This window comes from Diceros bicornis, chromosome 18 (assembly GCF_020826845.1).
Source record: "Diceros bicornis minor isolate mBicDic1 chromosome 18, mDicBic1.mat.cur, whole genome shotgun sequence".
In the NCBI taxonomy this organism is placed as follows: Eukaryota; Metazoa; Chordata; class Mammalia; order Perissodactyla; family Rhinocerotidae; genus Diceros; species Diceros bicornis.
The window spans coordinates 21140435-21159500 of NC_080757.1; the positions used below are offsets into that span (position 1 = coordinate 21140435).

Consider the following 19066-nt stretch of genomic DNA (forward strand, 5'->3'; position numbering starts at 1 on the left):
TTAGCCGTTCGTATTTCTTCTGTGACTTGCCTATTCACAGTCCTTGCACTTTTTCCTATCGGATTGTTTTATAAGCCCACCACCACCCTACTCAACCTATGTAGGCTAGAATTCATGTTTGTATTATACTCTTTATGAATTAAATACATAAATGGAGAAGAACAAAATGGGGGTATAGGTCCAAAAGATGCCAAAGAATCTTAGATTTTAAATAATTGTTTGCCATAATTTGTTAAAAATATGGATAGCTAAGATTTTCTTTTATCAATTTTGTAGGAGGAAACAGCAGAAATGTACAACTTGTTTGCTCTGAAGATGGCTCTGATTCCAAAAATAACCCTAAAAATACTAAAAGGAATCCTACAGACCTTCCCAAATGCGACACTGGCTGTGTTGAGACCTTGTTTGGCCTTAAGAACATTTTTTCCCCATCTGAAGACTTATTTTCATTTTTAAAGGTATTTTTCAATGTCTAGTTTGGAATGTTAAATTTATGTTCCTTTTCATCTTCTCAATACTCCTATGTTTTACATCTTAAGGTTAACTTAAATTTGCCTATAATTTTTATAGGCTTCAGATTTCTGGTTTTAACACATTGTACCACTTTGACAAATGGTGCATAGGCATTGTTCTAAATGCATATCACAGGATTTAGAATAGAACTTAGAAATATTTCAGATAAAAAAGACAATTTCAGAAAAGTAGTTTTTAAACAGATGAGTTTCTAATTATTGAATTGGGGTATATACTGAATATTAGAGAATTTAATTCTTCAAATTAACAGTTTAAATTTATTTTTTAGACTCACAGTACTCATAAAATTATGAGTAGTGACTCATTACTTTGAGGATAGAATAGGGATGACTGTCTATTCATATGGGTAGAAAAATGTTCAGACTCTGTACTATTATAACATTTCTTTACTCAAAATTGTTTTGCAGCACAAAATCAGAACAAAGGAAGAATGGCATAAGCTCATCCAGCTTCTTACAGAATTCCAAATGCGGAATGTAGATTTCTTATATAGTAATCTTGAGTTCATTCTACCATTACCTGTTGCTATCATTCCAGAAACAGAAAACTTATGTGGTTCATCAGTAAGCGTGGACGCCAGTGCAGCAACAAAAAGTATGAAATGTCTTGCTAGGAAACATTCTGGAGGAGAGAAGCCATTGAAAAAGTCACAAAAAAAGAAACATAAGAAAAAGATGGTAGTTCTAGATGATAGTGATTTATTTGACACCGGATTGGACTTTCCTGATGAATTTATTAGCTTTTCCCCTGCATCTTCCTCAAATTCAGAAGAAAGCAAAGCCAGAGACAAAGAAAGCAATCCAGAGACCAAGAAACTAAACAAATGTTTAGAGTCTAACATTGAATCTATTCCTCGTCCTCCTGAAACACCAGCAGAAAAAAAATGTTCTGCCCTTGTTTCTCACTGTTTAAATTCTCTCACCGAGTTCATGGATAACATGTCCTTCTTAGATGCCCTTTTAACGGATGTAAGGGAGCAAAAGGAATTTGGTAAAAATGACTTCAGCTGGACAAATGAAAAGGTTAAAAGTGGACTTTGTGATGAGTTTAGTCTCGAGAGTAGTGATGGATGGACTTCTCAAAGCACTGGAGAATTAAAGGCAGCTGTAGAAGCTCTCAGCTTTACGAAGTGTTCTTCTAGTATTTCAAAAGCATTGGAAACCTCCTTGAATTCTTGCAAGAAATTAGGAAAAGATCCAACAAAAGAGCTTACTATTTATGTTTCACAAAAGCGCAACAATGTACACTTTAGTCAGTCAGCAGCTAATTTAGAGTAAGTCTTACTTCCTTTTACTTTTTATTTTTCAATAATAAATGGTAAGGGGAAATTATTCGTTTCCTTCTTCTTACTAATTTTGAAATGCTGTGCTTTGTTGATCATGGTAAGCCCTTAATATTAATAATGTAGCTTCTAATGAAACAGTTGAGACCAGCCTGATTGCTGGGAAGAGAAATAATGAGAGATTAGGAAGGGGACTAGATTTGGGAGACTCTTGAATGACAGGAAAAGGGGTTTGGATTTGCTGTGGCAGACAACAGGTAGCCATTAAAGATTTTTCAGATTGGGAATGGAGTGATTAATGTGTTGAAAATGATACAGGAAGTTAATCTGGAATCCACTTAATCTAGTCTAGATCAGAAGCAGGGAGAAGCAGAGACCAGAAGCTGGTTGTGTTTTGGATTGTTACACTTTTATTGAGCATTAAAAATAAAAAGTAATGCATTGGGCCGGCCCCGTGGCTTAGCGGTTAAGTGTGGGCGCTCCGCTACTGGCAGCCCTGGTTCGGATCCCGGGCGCGCACTGATGCACCGCTTCTCCGGCCATGCTGAGGCTGCATCCCACATACAGCAACTAGAAGGATGTGCAACTATGACATACCACTATCTACTGGGGCTTTGGGGAAAAAATAAAAAAGGAGGAGGATTGGCAATAGATGTTAGCTCAGGGCTGGTCTTCCTCAGCAGAAAAAAGAGGAGGATTAGCATGAATGTTAGCTCAGGGCTGATCTTCCTCACAAAGAAAAAAAAAAGTAATGCAGTACTTTTAATTTACAGCAGTGCTTGGAAGAGAATAGCAGTCATTAAAGGTGTATTTTCCAGCCGATCTCTTCTGAACCTGGGTAATAGACAAGCTAGTATAATTGAATATTTGCCAACTCTTCGAAACATTTGTAGGACTGAGAAGCTAAAAGAACAAGGAAAAAGTAAAAGAAGGTAAATGTTCTATAAAAATAACATTTTAGAGAGGTATTTCAATATTAATAAGTATTTGTATCTGATGGAAATATTAATATTAAATTGTATTTTTCCTCGTAATTTTGACAGGTTCCTGCACTATCTTGAAGGAATTCATCTTAACATTTCAAAAGAGACTGTGAACACTCTGGCAGCTGGCTTCCCTTAATATTCCATATCACCAATGCCTTGTACAGATATCATGTGGTCCTTAGGATACGTTTTTATATTGATTTTCATGGAAAAGTTTATTTCTCTTAATGTATATTTAAAACGGACTTTGTATATTTTTTATTAGTGTGCAAATATTTAAAAGGAAAAAATTTGAGTTATAAATTCTATTTATGATGGTGGTAGTATTACTTTTTCTGGATGTTTTGTATTATCTGATTTAGCTTTGTTGGAGTATTTTTGTATGTGAGTGAGCTGTTTCTAGAGGGTAGAGTTCATTAAGATATTTCTAAAGATGTTTCAACGCTAAACGAATCCATAATTTTTCTCTTTCCTGTTACTCTTAATCCACCTCTCTCCAACCAAGTGTCGGTACTCTGTCAAGTTGTAAACATGAATCGCCTAGGTGATGATCTTTTTTTAAATAAGTTTACACAATCCAAAATACAAAACTACGGATATAATACATAAGAGGGGCCGGCCCAGTGGCGTAGTGGTTATGTGTGTGCGCTCTGCTGCGCTGGCGTAGAGTTCGGATCCCAGGCACACACCAATGCGACGCTTGTCAAGCCATGCTGTGGCAGCGTCCCATGTAAAGTGGAGGAAGATGGGCATGGATGTTAGCCCAGGGCCAATCTTCCTCAGCAAAAAGAGGAGGATTGGTGACAGATGTTAGCTCAGGGCTAATCTTCCTCATCTTCCTCACAAAAAAAAATAAATTAAAAAAAAATACATAAGAAAACTCCTAGGAAAGACATTATGCTTCCTTTTTCAAAAACTAAGATCTTGCTGATAAATTTTTTAGTGTACTCTTCCAGCATATTTTACACTGAATCATTGAATGTTGACAAAGTGAAATCAAGGTTGTGAATTGTAGTTTTCATAAATATTTTTTATCAACCATGCATGTGATATCTTGTATATTTTGCCAACTCAAATCATTTGCCTTGTACATTTTTCTTGTATTTTTATATCATTGATGTTTTATTTCATGAAGATATTAATGATGTTAATATATCTATTTTGGACAAACTGCTATTCATTAAAACTGTAACAAAGAAGGATTCAGCTATAGGATTTCTACATACTAGCCATTTCCACTTAAGGTTATGTTTTTGGAGAAAAGTATATATTTTTAATTACAAGATTTTAAAATACCAAATCATTTTTGCAATCAGATAATCAAGTGTATGTGAAAATAGTTTCCTATTTCAAGTGTTTGTTTTTGTTAGCTGAACATTCAGTTACGTTATGTGGTGAATTATATTTTCACCTCAAAAGGTAAGGATCCTAATTTTGTACAGTTGAAAAATCTAGATTTATACCTGTTTACAAATGTGTATGAAGATATGTTTTTACCTCTTATTTGTTCAACTTGCCTTTTGTTGTATTGATAGTATATTGACTTAATTAAAGGCTAAAGCTAAAAGGGTTTATGCAATATTTAAATAGGAGTTCTAGGTGTAATCATCTGGATAAGTATGGAGATTGTATAGGTTTGGCTACAGGCTCTATCTTACAGGTTTCGTCCCTGTACAAAAGAGAGAATCAGATCTGAAGCTTTTTTTTTTAAGTGTATGGATTTATTTTTTGCTACTGAATACAAGAGTTCACTACCTGTAGAGCAGTTACCTGTTAATTTAGTCTTTTATTATTAGGAAATTATGATAATCCTCAATAATTGAGGAACCAAAAAAAAATAGCTCCATAGAATTATATTTAAATGATCAAAAATCAAGAAATAATGGGGATATTTTCCTCTGTAATAGGGACACAATTAATCTTTTTTTTTTTTTTTTTTAGGTTTAGCATAATTTGGGGAAAAATTTTTTTTCTCAATTCTTAAAGGTGATAAATTCCTGTAAAATTTAGCTTCACTTTTGTGATAAAAGTAACCAAATTTTGATGGCTTTTCAGTACTTAGCATCTTATCCTATAAATGTTTGAAATGGACATTTTCACTTATAGCTATTTCCAGAAATAGATGGGAGGTAGAATGCCACATATCTGGCATGAACAACTGGATGGTTGGTGAAGCTATTTATCAAAATGTAAAACAATGGCAAAGGAGGTGGTTTGGAGGAAAGAGAATGGTCTCAGACGTGTGTAGTTTGAGATACCTACGTTTCCAAGGTGGAGATGTTTATGTATACAACCATAAATGTAAATATAGAGGTTTACATGTGCATGGCAACAAGTTTAGAGTGTATACCAAACTCCCTAGGGAGTTGGAGGTGCTGAAAGGGAGGATTTCCACTTAGTTCATATATTTCTGATTATTTGAAGTTTTTTCCAACAAGTATATTTCACTTTTAAAGGAAAGAGCAAATGCGTTGACATCAAAGAGACTTGGGTTCAGTATAGATGAGATATGAGGGCCTGAACTAAGGCAAATATAATGGAAAATGGAGGGATATGGAAAAAAAATAAGTGCTATTTTTCTCAAAAGATGGTCTGTCAAGTAAAATATTTCTAAGTAAAAAAAAATGAACCTATTAGACAAAGCTAGTTTGTTCTGGACTTGATAGATTGAGTTTATGAAAATTACCTTTTGGGGCCAGCCCTGGTAGCCCAGTGGTTAAATTCAGCGCACTCTGCTTCGGCAGCCCAGGTCTGGTTCCCTGGTGCAGACCTACACCACTCATCAGTGCCCATGCTGTGGTGATGGCTCACGTACAAAATAGAGGAAAATTGGCAACAGATGTTAGCTCAGGGTGAATTTTCCTCAGCAAAAAAAAAATCACCTCTTGGAGGGCGTGCATTAGACCATATTCGACCTTCAGAATAAGAGGATTCCACAAGTTATCAGTCATATTTAGCTTTATTCCCAGGATGAGCACCACCCAGAAAAATCATTATTCCCTATTTTAACAATATGATAAAAATGCAAATCCTTTACTGTGGATGGTATTTGCTTTTAAGGGGAGATAACTTTGTTTTTCATTTTGGCTATTTAGGGGGCATCTTATTGTTTAACACTTAAACCTAAAAGGCAAAGAATCTCATATTTATTGATTTGGCCTTGGCTTATTATTGTGTAAACCATTCAACAGCCAAAAGTCTGACTTTAAACATCTAAATAGATGTATTTACACTCAGACATGTTTTCTTCTCCGTTAACATGGATGTTCAAAACAGTTGATTTTACAACTTTAGAGCTAATAAATATAAATTAATATAACATTACAGCAGATAATATATTACCCTCAGAATTTTAAGGTTCAGTGTCAAAAACTGCTAATTCATAGAAGGCAACAGCTTGTAATAATGAATCATACAACTCTTCTACTCTGTATTGTTCAGTAGATGAAAACATCTGTCTGTAGTGGACTATCTTATCTGACGGGAAGAACACCCGAGGCTCTTCCTTCAGGACAGACTCGGAGAGGAACTGCTTCACTAGTTCTTTTCCGCTAGTCCGTGTGTCACCGATCATCAGTTCAAAGTGCTTCCCCACTGCATTCCGGTTCATGCTCAGCACCTGATGCTGGCCATCCTGGGCAAAAGTTTTATTTAATAAGGCATACAGCATGGCTTCCATGATATGAAAATGTAACAGTATAGGAAACAGAGATGAGTTCTGAATTGAAAGTCCTGTTTTTTCCAGAACATAGAAGTCAGCTTCAGGTATCTTTGAAATGACTGAAGAAATCTTAAAAAAAAACAAAAAGACAAAATAAGTAAGCAGAAATAATTCATCAAGTTTTATTGTTTGGGTCCTCTCTCTGTCCCACTTCTGTTTTTAAATTATGTAACTTACATTATATTGCTGCTGACAATTTTGAAGCAATTGGAAAAGCATTTTATGGGGGAGTCAGGACAGCCAAGTTCTGGTCATGGTTCTATCAGGAACACGCTGAGCTAAGACAAGCCATTTAGTCCTCCTAAATACTAGTTTCTTCATCTGTAAAGTGGGCATCATAATTCCTAAAATCTATACAGGCTGTAAAATTAGAGAAAACTGTTCCATTAACCTTTTAAAAACTTCTAGGGTACAGCATAGGGTTAGAATAACTAGCCTAGAATCAGTCACCTGTGCAACTGACTAATAGCATCAGATGCTTGATTGAACCAGTTTTCATAGGTATAATCAGATAATTTCTGCCCATCTCACAAGGTTTCAAAGACTCAAACGAGACAATAAGTGATAGTATTTTGAAAAATAAGCTTTATAAATATCATGATGAAGTTCTGTAACATTTACAATATAATAGTCCCGGGCCGGCCCTGAGGGTAGCGGTTGAGTGCATGCACTCCGATGCTGGCAGCCCGGGTTCGGATCCGGGCGCGCACCGACGCACCGCTTGTCAACTCATGCTGTGGCAGCATCCCACATAAAGTGGAGGACGATCGGCAGGGATGTTAGCTCAGGGCCAGTCTTCCTCAGCAAAAAGAGGAGAATTGGCATGGATGTTAGCTCAGGGCTAATCTTCCTCACACACACACACAAAAATACAGTAGTCCCCCCTTATCTGTGGGGGATAGGTTCCAAAACCCCCAGTGGATGCCTGAAACCACGGATAGTACCAAACTCTATATACTATGTTTTTTCCTGTAAATAGTTACCTATGATGAAGTTTAATTTATAAATTAGGCACAGTAAGAGATTAACAACAATCACTAATAATAAAATTGGCTTTGGGCCATTATTAAGTAAAATAAAGGTTACTTGAACACGCACTGCGATACCACGACAGTCAATCATAACAGAGATGGCTACTAGGTGATTAATGGGCGGGTATACAGTGTGGATATGCTGCACAAAGGGATGATTCAAGTTCCAGGCAGGATGGAGGAAGATTTCATCATGCTACTCAGAACAGCGCACAATTTAAAACTTATGAATTGGGCTGGCCCTGTGGCTTACTGGTTAAGTGCGTGCGCTCTGCTGCTGGCGACCCGGGTTCAGATCCCGGGCGTGCACTGACGCACTGCTTCTCTGGCCATGCTGAGGCTGCGTCCCACATAGAGCAACTAGAAGGATGTGCAACTATGACATACAACTATCTACTGGGGCTTTGGGGGGAAAAATAAATAAATAAAACTTATGAATTGTTTATTTTTGTAATTTTCCATTTAATATTTTCTGACTGCAGTTGACCACAGGTAACTGAAACTGTGGATAGGGAGGACTACTGTAATATACTTTACCAATGATTTTCTCAGTATCTGCCTTTGATACATAAGGCATTTCTTGTACTAAATGAAGAAAGATCCAATTTTTAAAAATCATAGGTGACAGAAAACATAATAGGAATGGGTGAGTAATAAGTACAGAAATAAAATCCATCCTTACTATTTTATTACATTCCTTTTAGAACTAGAAGATTAAACTACACAAGGAGCTCTAGCAGGTAGGAATCTGGAGGTGCACCTGCCTTACCTCTTTTAGATAGACAGATGATAGGTATGTTCCTTTCGTCAGTCGGCAACATTCATTTTGCTGCCAGTCTAGCACTGCCAATTTACGATCAAGGTGAGCCCAGGCAATTCTTCGAGTACCAAAAACAATGGATACAATGCTATTAACTGCCTAAAACAAAAAGGCTGGTTTAATTACAAGTGTAAACATTTTAACAGACACAAAATTTAAGCTACAAACTCAGAATGCCAAATTAGTTTATGTAATAGAAATATACTTACAGTTTATGAACTGAGAATTGCTAAAGAAATGCAGGAGTAATTATCATTAAAAGGTAACCAGTAGCAGTCAGTTTATAGACAAAGAACCTTTACTTCTCAGCACCTAGCTCAAAGTAGGCATTCAAATATTCAAATATCACTGGGGACTGCTCGAGACTGGGTGGTAAACGAGGAACATAACCATACATTATAAGAAATGCCACCATACAACAGTTACACCAGAGAGGAGAAATGGTCAGGGAAGACTTATTGGGGGGTTGGAGAATGAGATCTGAAAGTTTTTTTTTTTTAAGTGTACGGATTTATTTTTTTCTACTGAATACAAGAGTTCACTACCTGTAGAGCAGTTACCTGTTAATTTGGTCTTTTATTATTAGAAAATTATGATAACCTTCAATCTCTTTAATCAGGATGATGACACGAAGCAGATCAACTTGGGAAGGTGGGGGGAGACTACTTGTTTTTTAATGTATTGAGTTCAGGCTGCCTATAGGGCTTCTAACAGGAGATGTGTAATAGATAATTGGATATATGGATTTAGCTCTGTGCCAAGTCTGGGCTGGAGATATATAATACAGTGGCATCACCTCACTCCCACATGCCTCATTTAGTTATGTAGACAAATAAATTAATATGCTCTATAGATACAGAGGCAGATAAGCAGGAACATTTTATAATTCTATACCCATCTCCCTTTCACCGCTAAGGAATGGATAAATATCCATTAAAGGCAGAATAGTTTGGATGCCCAGACATCTACAAAATACAGGCCTTCTTTTAGCTCTTTAGCTCAATGATTCTCAAGCTTTAGTGTCCATAAGAATTACTGAACCAGGTTGTATACAGCCCTTCATGGGTAACAGATTTTTTTCAAGGACTTTACTGCATGATTTTTTCCATACAAACTGACTTTAGAACCTAGCCCTCTAAATAACATGTAACTCCACTATAATCTGAGTGTGAATAGTAGTTTTAGCCATAAATTTGAATGAAAATCCAAACCCTGAAAAATTTGTTTCAAGTAAGTTCCAGATCAACTGCAGCAGAGTTCTATCCAGAGACCATGGATGGACTGAATGAAATCTGCAAATCCTCTGAAAGGATGTGCAATATTCTGTGTATATATGCTATATTTTGTTTTTTTCTGAAGAGGGTCCATAGCTTTCCTCAAGTTCAAAAAGTATCCGTAATCCCCCAAAAACTGAGAACTACTGGTCCAGAAAAAATTATTATGGATTAAGAGACTATTTTATCAAGTAATGCTACACAGGATCTAAGTTCCTCCAAGGTTTAATGTTTGCTGTGCCAAGTAATTCTAATATTTATTTTTTAAGACAACACTGAAAAAGATTTGCTTTTAGAATGCTTTTTAAAAGAGAGAAGGGGGACAGAAAATAAATCCCGCTGGAAAATCTGGTATTACGTTCTCAAGTCACCCCTCAGCCACAACCCATCTTTGCATCCTAATTTCTCATTACTCCCAACATAAACCTCAGACACAATCAGATATCTCCAGAACATTCCTCTCAAAGAAACCTGGCACAGACCTACTTCTCCATATCAACTGTTCTTTCCTCCTGGAATGCCCTCCTCTTCCAGCTAACCTAACTCTCTCCCTCCAAGATCCACCCTCAGTTCCTCCAGCGCACAGTTCTCTCTCCTCTAAACTGCCAACTTACTATCTGTACATCTCCTTCTTTGGTACTGATCACATACTACTTTGTATAATAGGTTATCTATTTATAAGTATGTCTGGGCCCACCAACTAAACTATAAGCTGCCTGAAGAACCCTGTCTTGGTGCACAGAATAGTGCTTTGCAAAGCAGGTTCTCAAATACTGAGGCAGTATAACAGACATGAAGAAAAAGGGTATACCTTAAGTCGCTCTCTTCCTATCTCTGGTTTGATGAGCTTCCTCAAGAGCCGGTTTTCCTGTAACTTTCCTTTTTTCCCTCCAGTCTCTGGGCAAAGAATATTGTTACAAACTTGAACCGTGGTTTTATACCGGAACAAGGGCACATTCATTAAACTCTCCAAATTGTGGAAAGGCCCAAACTTTTCTCTGTGCTCTACAATATTGGTGGACTTTCTTCCTCGAAGCAATTTGAAAGCTTCAAGTTCTTTATCAGATGCTGTATTCAACACATGCAAGATGGAAGCCTGCTGCTCTGAAGAGAAGAGCTTGTCAAGTGCACTTCCAGACTCCTTCGTATTTTCATCACAAAAAGCAACACTGGGACTGGTTTTCTTAGGAGCAGTGGATTTCTTCCGACAGCACGAATTCTGTAGGGCCTGGAACAAGGACGACCCTAACGGAACTGGAAAACATCTCCACCTCCCTAAAAAGAAAATTTAGCAGAATGTAAGCTGGTATGTCTTACTTCCTTTCAGTTAGCTGTGGCTGGACCAGAGCCTTTGCAAAGTGACACAGACTTTCCCATAATTTAAGAACTAGTGGACCATATTAAACTCTCCTGGAGTAGCATCTTCCAAACAAGTTGAGTTTCAAAACTTTATTTATTTATTTATTTATTTTTCCCCCCAAAGCCCCAGTAGACAGTTGTATGTCACAGCTGCACAACCTTCCAGCCGCTGTACGTGGGACGCGGCCCCAGCGTGGCCAGAGAAGCGGTGCGTCTCTGCACGCCCGGGATGCGAACCCGGGCCGCCAGCAGCGGAGCGCACGCACCTAACCGCTAAGCCACGGGCCCGGCCCCTATATTTATTTATTTTTAATAGGACTTTTTGTTTTTATTCACAAGAGATGTCTACTGATTTTTGTGGTTAAGTCCTAAGTTTTACTACCTAGAAATCTTATTGTATGCCCTTCAAGACGCATGCATTTAAAACGACTGCAACTGCTTAACGTTTTTGATATTTTTAACTTTAGAGGGATCTTTTGTAATTTACATCTCTCGTTAAGAATATTTATTTTCACTAGTTTCTCATTTGGTGGGCCCAAATAAAATTAAACTTTATACGGTTGTAAGAAATGTTTTCGCTGAGTGGTAGATTTAAGGACGGTTCTTATTTTCCTCGGTACACTTTTCAAGACTTCTACCATGACTCTTTCTGCAAGAAGAAAAACCACACGAGGAACAACGTGTATCGCTGTAAAAACAACAGAAAGTCCCTCGGACATCGCAGCCACAGGACAAGAACGCGGCCAGAGGTCAGCGAGCGGCCCTTAGACTCTTGCCCGCCGCCCGCCGCCCAGGCCGGGAAGCAGCCGCTCGCGGACCCCCAGCGCGGGGAAGCACGATCGCTCCGAGGCTCGGGGACGGGAACGGCCCCGTCAGCTCAGCCGGGGCTCCAAGAGGGAGGAAACACTCCAGGGCCAGGGGCTGAGGGCAGGCGGGAAGTCAACCCCGTATTCCAGGCGCCCTACCTCCCGCCACGAGGAGACTAGGGACGCTCATCTTGCCGTCAAATCAGCGGGCTCCACAGTTCCGTTTCCCTCCACTGACTTCCGGTTCCTGCGTGCTTCGCCCTAAAAGACCCGGCCTGTCGGCAAAAAGGTTCCGGCCGACGTGGCGTTCCCAGGCGCGTCCGGCCGAGCAGTGGATGCGCCGCGGCTGGCTGCGGGGGCCGAGGCCCGGCGCCCGCATTCCGATCCCGTGGGTGGTCTGCAGACTCAGTCCGCAGCATTCAGGAAACCTCCGGGCCCCGACCTGCCGCTGAGAGCGGTTGGGCCGAACCTCGGGGAAGGACGTGCCTCGGCGGGTTTTAGCCCGTAGCTGGCAGGATCCCTCCTGCGGGGAGACTCCCTGGGTTTATTCTAGGCACGTAGATCGGTGCGCTCCTATTGGGCCCTGCCTGGGGCGCAAGGATCGGCGTCTGGGGGTCGGGGGAGAGCGGGACCAGATGCACGAAAAGCTGTCTCACCAGGAAGAATGAAAGAACGGGGAGAGAGGCGAGGTGTTTCAGGGGCTCAGCGAGGAAGCGCGCAGCCGGGGGCCAGGGAAGGGCGAGGCAGCAGGAGGTGCCTTTGGCGCGAGGCCTTGCAAGTCGGCGCAGTAGCGGTCCATTTGGGAGGGATGGAGGGAGATGAGGCTGGCGCCACGTTTGGTTGGGCCTTGAATGCAGGATGGAGCAGGTGCATGGCTCCACCAGGTAGCCCGAATCCACTGAGGCTTTCGTGGAGTGGGACTGGAGATGTGTTTCTAGAAAATTGGCCGTATGTAGAAGAGTGAGGCTGGATTGGGGGTGAAGAGCCTGGGAGCAAGGAGAGGAGTTGGGAGCTAGTGTATTTTCCCAAGAGACTGGCAACCGTAAGGAATTGAACCTGGGAAGTGTAAGGAGAGTGGAAAGAAAATTCTCTCTGGAAGATGGGGAGACTTCAGCTAGTTTTGTGAAAAACAGGGAAGTCAGGAGGGAGGTGGGTTTTGGAGGGAAAGGTGATGGGTTTGTGTTTTTCTGAGGTGGCAATGTTTGGGTAGATATTGTCCAGGAGGCAGTGGGGATGTGGAGAATCGTAACTACTAATAGGAATTACTCATAGGAATTCTGGGAATCTTGCCACTTTCTGGGGAATTTAGGAATATAACAAGAAGTAAAGCCAACTTTTGGTGCAAAATCTTCCAAATAATAGGAAATAATTTCCTTGTAACTCCAGGGCTTGTTCCATTTATTTAGGTGTTATGGGTTGAAGTGTATCCCTCAAAAAAGATATGTTGAAGTCCTAACCCTCAGTATCTCAGTGTGTGATCTTATTTGTAAATAAGGTCATTGGAATAGAGTCGTAATTAGTTAAAATGAAGTCACACTGAAGTGGGGGGATGGCTAATCCAATATGACTCATGTCCTTCTAAGAAGACAACCATATGAATGTCATGTGAAGATGGACGCAGAGATTGGAGTGATGCATCTATAAGCCAGGAAAGCCAAGGTCATCAGAAGCTAAGCGAGAGGCATGGAACAGATTCAGTCTCAGAAGGAACCAGTCCTGGGGCCGGCCAGGTGGCACAAGCGGTTAAGTGCGCGCACTCCGCTGCGGCTGCCCGGGGTTCTCTGGTTCGGATCCCGGGTGCTCACCGACGCACCGCTTGGCAAGCCATGCTGTGGCGGCGTCCCATATAAAGTGGAGGAAGATGGGCCTGGATGTTAGCCCAGGGCCGGTCTTCCTCAGCACAAAAAAAAGAGGAGGATTGGCAGATGTTAGCTGAGGGCTTATCTTCCTCACAAAAAAAAAAAGAAGAAGAAGAAGAAGAAGGAACCAGTCCTGCCAACACCTTGATTTCAGGCTTCTAGTCTCAAGAACTGTGAGAGAATAAGTTTCTGTTGTTTTAAGGCCCCCAGTTTGTGGTAATTTGTTACAGCAGCCCTAGGACACTAATACGTGAGGCCATAAGGAGCCCCGGGGATGGCTTCAGAGACGGTGTGGTTCACTGGCAAGATGCAGCAGTCACTTGCTAACTGTACAACCTTAGACAGTTTCTCACCTTTTCTGAACCTCGGCTTCCTCATTTGTGGAAGGGAGATAGTGGTGCCTGCCTCACATGGCTGGTAAGAGGATTTCTCATTAACAGCTGGATGCAGAGCGCCCGGCATCTAAAAAGGGTGCAATAACTGTTAGTTCCTGCATTAGAGCAACACCTCTTCTTGGGAGCTAATTATTAATGACCCTGAGGGAAGCTCCCTCATTCGTCAGAACGTTCATTCAGAATCATGCTTTGACTGGAGGCTGGAAGTGGCAGGGAAAGAGGCAACCGCTAGGCCTGATTTGCTGGAAACCAGAATCAGGGCGTTCAAAATGAAAGTCGTCATCTTCCCCAGAAACAAGCTCCTTCTCACTTCCCTGTTTGTGCCGCCCGGATGCGGATGTCGCTGGCCCCTCCCACTCCTTTCATCATCATGTCTAGCCTGTTATTTAGTTTCTATGTTTTTAAAGCTTTTTTGACCATGACCCAGGACACGTAGATGTACATGTGAAACAAAAGCTTCATAAAAAAAAAACTTGTGTTTTTACGTATGATGCACCTTGATAGTTTCTATTCTGTTCCATTTTTTTAAATGCTAATCATTTTTAAACCTTCTAGACTTCAGGCGGGAATGTCTAGTGGAGAGTTAGATATGTAAGTCCGAAGCTAATGGAGAAGACTGTGCTGGGGTGTGGATTTGGAGACCGTCAGCATAGAGAGAGGGCCCTTTATCCCCTGAGAATGCTCCCGTGAGCCAGGAGAGGGGTGGCGTGAGAAAGGCACGGTGAGGCAAGGAGAGAACTCGGGGGGCACCAGCACTGGGTGTGAGTAGAGGATTCGGATTCCCCAAAAGATTAAGAAGAAATATTCAGAGAAGTTTAAAAGGAAATGGGACAAAGTCAAGTTCAAGAGACTAAGGACATAGAGGATTTTGAGGAGGGAAGAGGTTAAAAAAAAAAAAAAAAGCTGAGTTAGTCAGAACCACTGAATTGACATTAATTTCATGACTCACGACTGCTCAGTAACTTCCAGTTTAAAATACATGAAATTCTCTCAGCATTACTTGCAAAATGTCTTTTTTGCTTCCTCCCTGCTATGACCACCCTCATCAGAGCCTCATAGTCTCTCACCTGGGCTCTTGCTGGAACACCCCCCACGCCTGATTTCCCAGCTTTCTATCAGCCCAGCCCCTCCCTTTCCTTCACACACAGCCTACCTGTCCTGGCCAAAAGCCCCAGTGCTGACTAAATCTCCAACTCCTGCTCCATGGGGGCCTCACCTTAACCTTCCAGCTCTTTCTCTGCTCACCAGCAGGCACCCATTGTGGCGCCCAACACCCACGGTGCTGCCTCTCCTCCTTCCTGATAGATGCCTGGTTGTAGGCAGGTGGCAGCGTCTTCAGGGAAGGTAAAATAGTTATAGTGGTCCCATTTCCCTTTTTTTTTTGCTGGGAAAGTTTCACCCAGAGCTAACGTCTATTGCCAATCTTCCTCTTTTTTTGTTTTTTGCTCCCCACAGCCCTAGTACATAGTTGTATATTCTAGTTGTAAATCCTTCTAGTTTTTCTAAGTGAGCCACCACAGCATGGCTACTGACAGATGAGTGATGTGGTTCTGCACGCAGGAAGCAAACCTGGGCTGCCAAAGCAGTGAGAGCGCCAAACTTTAACCACTAGGCCATCAGGGCTAGCTGCCATATCCCTTTCTAATGATTAAGATAAGAGTGGATGTGATTCTGTTTGGGGCATATCAGGGAAAGATTTTATATCCTGATAGACAGTGGGAGGAGAAGTGGCTGCCTCCCCTTTCTCGTGGCTCTTGTGACTGTGGGAGGATGAGCTGAGAGGGGCAGCCGTCTCTCCATGGACAGGCAATGCTGACAAGGGCGTGAAGCAAAGAAAGAGAGATGGCACGTAGGCCTTGATGACATTGCTTACCTGCTGGACCAACCCTGAAACCACCCACTTGCAGACTTTTGGTTCAGTAAGGGAATAACTGATGTTATTGTTTAAGCCACTTTTAGGTCAGTATTCTGTTACCTGGAGCTGATAACTTCCTGATTAATACACCCAAGTGGGAGACAAACTGGGCGATTTGAAATTCCAGTACGCGTTCCATGCTGTCTCACCCCTGCGCCTTTGTGCCTGCTGGTCCCTTGCCCTAGGATGCTCTCTCCTCAAAATGGTCTGAATTCTGCTCACCTTTTAAGGGCCAACAAGGGTGGCCTCTGCCCTGAGAAGCCTCCCTGTCTCCCAAACCAGAAGTGATACCAAACCTCTTAATTTCAGGTTCATGTGCCTGATGTGCAATAAATCAATCCCTGAGACATCAGTGCTTGGAGATAGAGAAACGTTTATTCAAATTAGTCAAAAGGAGAAGGCAGGAGGATAGGTTTGCTCAAATTCACCCTAACAAAAGGAGAAAGCAGGGGTTTTTGTAGAGCTAGGGGGCTTGGGAAGGCAAGTTTCGTAGAAACAAAAGGGGAAATCTGAATTTCTTTCACTCCAGGTAAGCCCTTGGGCAATCAGACTTCTGGGCATCAGTGGCAGCTGGGGGCTGGTTATCTGATGATCGTAACTTCCTTGAAGGCATTCTTTTTCATCTGCAAAACAAGCTCATAAATCCTTGTGACCCTTGAGTCACCCCTCAGGTTAAACAAAAAAACAGCAAGTTAACAAGATTAACTTCTTTTCATCTGTGTCTGTGTTGGGAACCAGCTCAAAGGATAATCACATTCTTATTGAATACAGTAACTCTCAGGTATCCGGCTTCAGAAGCATCCTCTCCCTTCTCTCAAGCACTTCACTCATGTCTCTCTCATAATACAGACTGTCTTGAATTACAGAGCTTTTATGTTTTGTTTTGCTTTGACTACATGTCTTTGTCCTCTTATTTGGCTCTACATTTTCCCGAGGTGATCTGGAAGCTACCAGCTAGAATATGTCAAAAATCTATTCCTGCTGTCTCAACATTGCTCATGGAGACAGAGGAGCTCAATGGTTATGGTCAAACTCTGGAATCAGTCAATCCAGTGTTTTAACCCTGTGTTCCAATCCCAGCATACTAATAGTGTGAACTGGGGCAAGTGACGTCACCTCTCCGAGCCTCTTCAGCTCCCTCTAGAGCACGAGGGATACAGGCTGTAATTCTACCCCCTGTAATACACAGCACATTGCCTGGCACACATGGGGATTCATGAAGTGTTTGTTGAAAAAAATAAATGAATGATCACATGTATAACATCCAAAAGGTTAATTTTGTTTGGGAAAAACATTAAAAATTAGTGTTCCTTAACATCATGACCTTGGCATAGGCAAACATTTCTAAAACAGGACATAAAAAGCATTAACCATAAAGAAAAAAATAAACCTCATTCAAGTTAAGAACATCTGTTCATTAGAAGACACCAGTGAAACAGCAAGGTACAGAGTAAAAGGAGATATGTGCAATATGTGTAACTAATAAGAACTCGTATCCAGAATATATCTTTATTTTATTTTATTTTTTAATTAATTAATTAATTTATTTATTTTTCCCCCCAAAGCCCCAGTAGATAGTTGTATGTCATAGTTTCACATCCTTCTAGTTGCTGTATGTGGGACGCGGCCTCAGCATGGCCGGAGAAGCGGTGCGTCGGTGCGCGCCCGGGATCCCAACCCGGGCCACCAGCAGCGGAGCACACGCACTTAACAGCTAAGCCACGGGGCCACCCCAGAATATATCTTTAAAATCCTACAAGTTAATAAGAAAAAGGCAGGCAAACCAACTGAAAAAATGGGCAAAAGACTTGAATAAATACTTCACCTAAAGACAATATTCACATGACCAATTAGCAGATGAAAAGGTGTTCACCTTTATCAGTCACCAGGGAAATGTGGATTAAAACCCACATTGTGATACCACTACACCCCCACGAGAATAGCTGAAGTGAAAAAGACAGATAATACCGATAGATCAATAGACTGGAGTATTGGCAAGAGTGTGGAACTTTCATAATGCTGATGGAAGTGTGATTGGTAGAATCATTTTGGAAAACTCTTTGCAATATCTACTAAAGCTGAGCAGATGTATACCTGATGGCCCAGCAATCCCATCCCTGGGTATATATCTATTCAACAGAATGCAACCATATGTGCACTAAAAGACATGTAGTAGGTTGAACCATATGTATAAAATTGCCAGTATTTCACAGTTGTTGATTTACAAAAATTGCAATTTCACGTGGTTAAACCTAATACTAGAATGTTCATAGCAGCCCTATTTGTATTAGCCTAAACCTGGAATATCTCAACTGTCAAAATATTACACATATATTGAATAAACTCCAGCTACACCCAGCAACATGGATGAATCTCAATGTAATGTTGAGTGAAAGAAGCCACATACTTATATAAGGTACAAAAACAGACAAAATAATTTATGGTGATAAAAATCAGATTACCTTGGGGGGCTAGTCACTGAAGGGGGAATGAGAGCCTTTTGGAATGCTCGTTTATGCTCTTTTTTGCAGGGAAGATTCACCCTAAGCTAACATCTGTTGCCAGTCTTCCTCCTTTCTCTCCCCAAAGCCCCAGTATATAGTTGTGTATAGTTGTGAGTTCTTCTGGGCGGCTATGTGGCGGCTGCTGCAGCACGGCAACTGACAGACAGATGGTATGGTTCCGCCACCGGGAAAGGAACCTGGGCTGCTAAAGCAGTGAGAGCGCGCGCGGAACTTTAAACACTAAGCCAACAGGGCTGGCTCTATGCTCTTTTTTTTTTTTCCTTTGGTGAGGAAGACTGGCTCTGAGCTAACATCTGTGCCCATCTTCCTCTTCTTTGTATGTGGGACCCCGGCCACAGCATGGCTTGATGAGAGGTGTGTAGGTCCAAGCCTGGGATCCAAACCTACCAACCCCAGGACGCCAAGGTGGAGCGCTTGAACTTAACCACTACATCACCAGGCCAGCCCCATATGCTCTTTTTTTTTTGAGCTCTGGGTGCTAGTTAAACATGTGTGTGCACTTGGCAAAAATTCATCAAACTGTATGCTTATTATTTGTGCACTTTTCTGTATGTTCGTT

At 41.2% G+C, this 19066-nt stretch overlaps 2 protein-coding genes across 3 annotated transcripts in view; one reads left to right on the plus strand and one right to left on the minus strand.

Moving 5' to 3' along the window:
* The window catches only part of ATAD5 (ATPase family AAA domain containing 5), a 44657-nt gene extending 40812 nt beyond the window's left edge, over positions 1-3845 (plus strand). Inside the window, exons 20-23 of one of the 2 annotated variants that reach the window (XM_058560326.1) lie at positions 277-458; positions 942-1807; positions 2590-2748; positions 2860-3845. In XM_058560326.1, the coding sequence (XP_058416309.1) occupies positions 277-458; positions 942-1807; positions 2590-2748; positions 2860-2938 (1286 nt within the window). In that variant the 3' untranslated portion in view covers positions 2939-3845. The remainder of the gene's footprint in view (positions 1-276; positions 459-941; positions 1808-2589; positions 2749-2859) is intronic. The other variant, XM_058560327.1, reaches the window with a different exon arrangement.
* Positions 3846-5742: 1897 nt separating this feature from the next.
* On the minus strand, positions 5743-12233 carry TEFM (transcription elongation factor, mitochondrial). Its single transcript, XM_058560328.1, has 4 exons — positions 11973-12233; positions 10460-10923; positions 8324-8473; positions 5743-6592 (listed from the first exon to the last, which is right to left on the minus strand). Exons 1-4 carry the CDS (start codon positions 12001-12003, stop codon positions 6155-6157), a joined length of 1083 nt encoding a protein of 360 aa, XP_058416311.1. The 5' UTR covers positions 12004-12233; the 3' UTR covers positions 5743-6154.
* Between the last annotated feature and the right edge of the window lie 6833 nt (positions 12234-19066).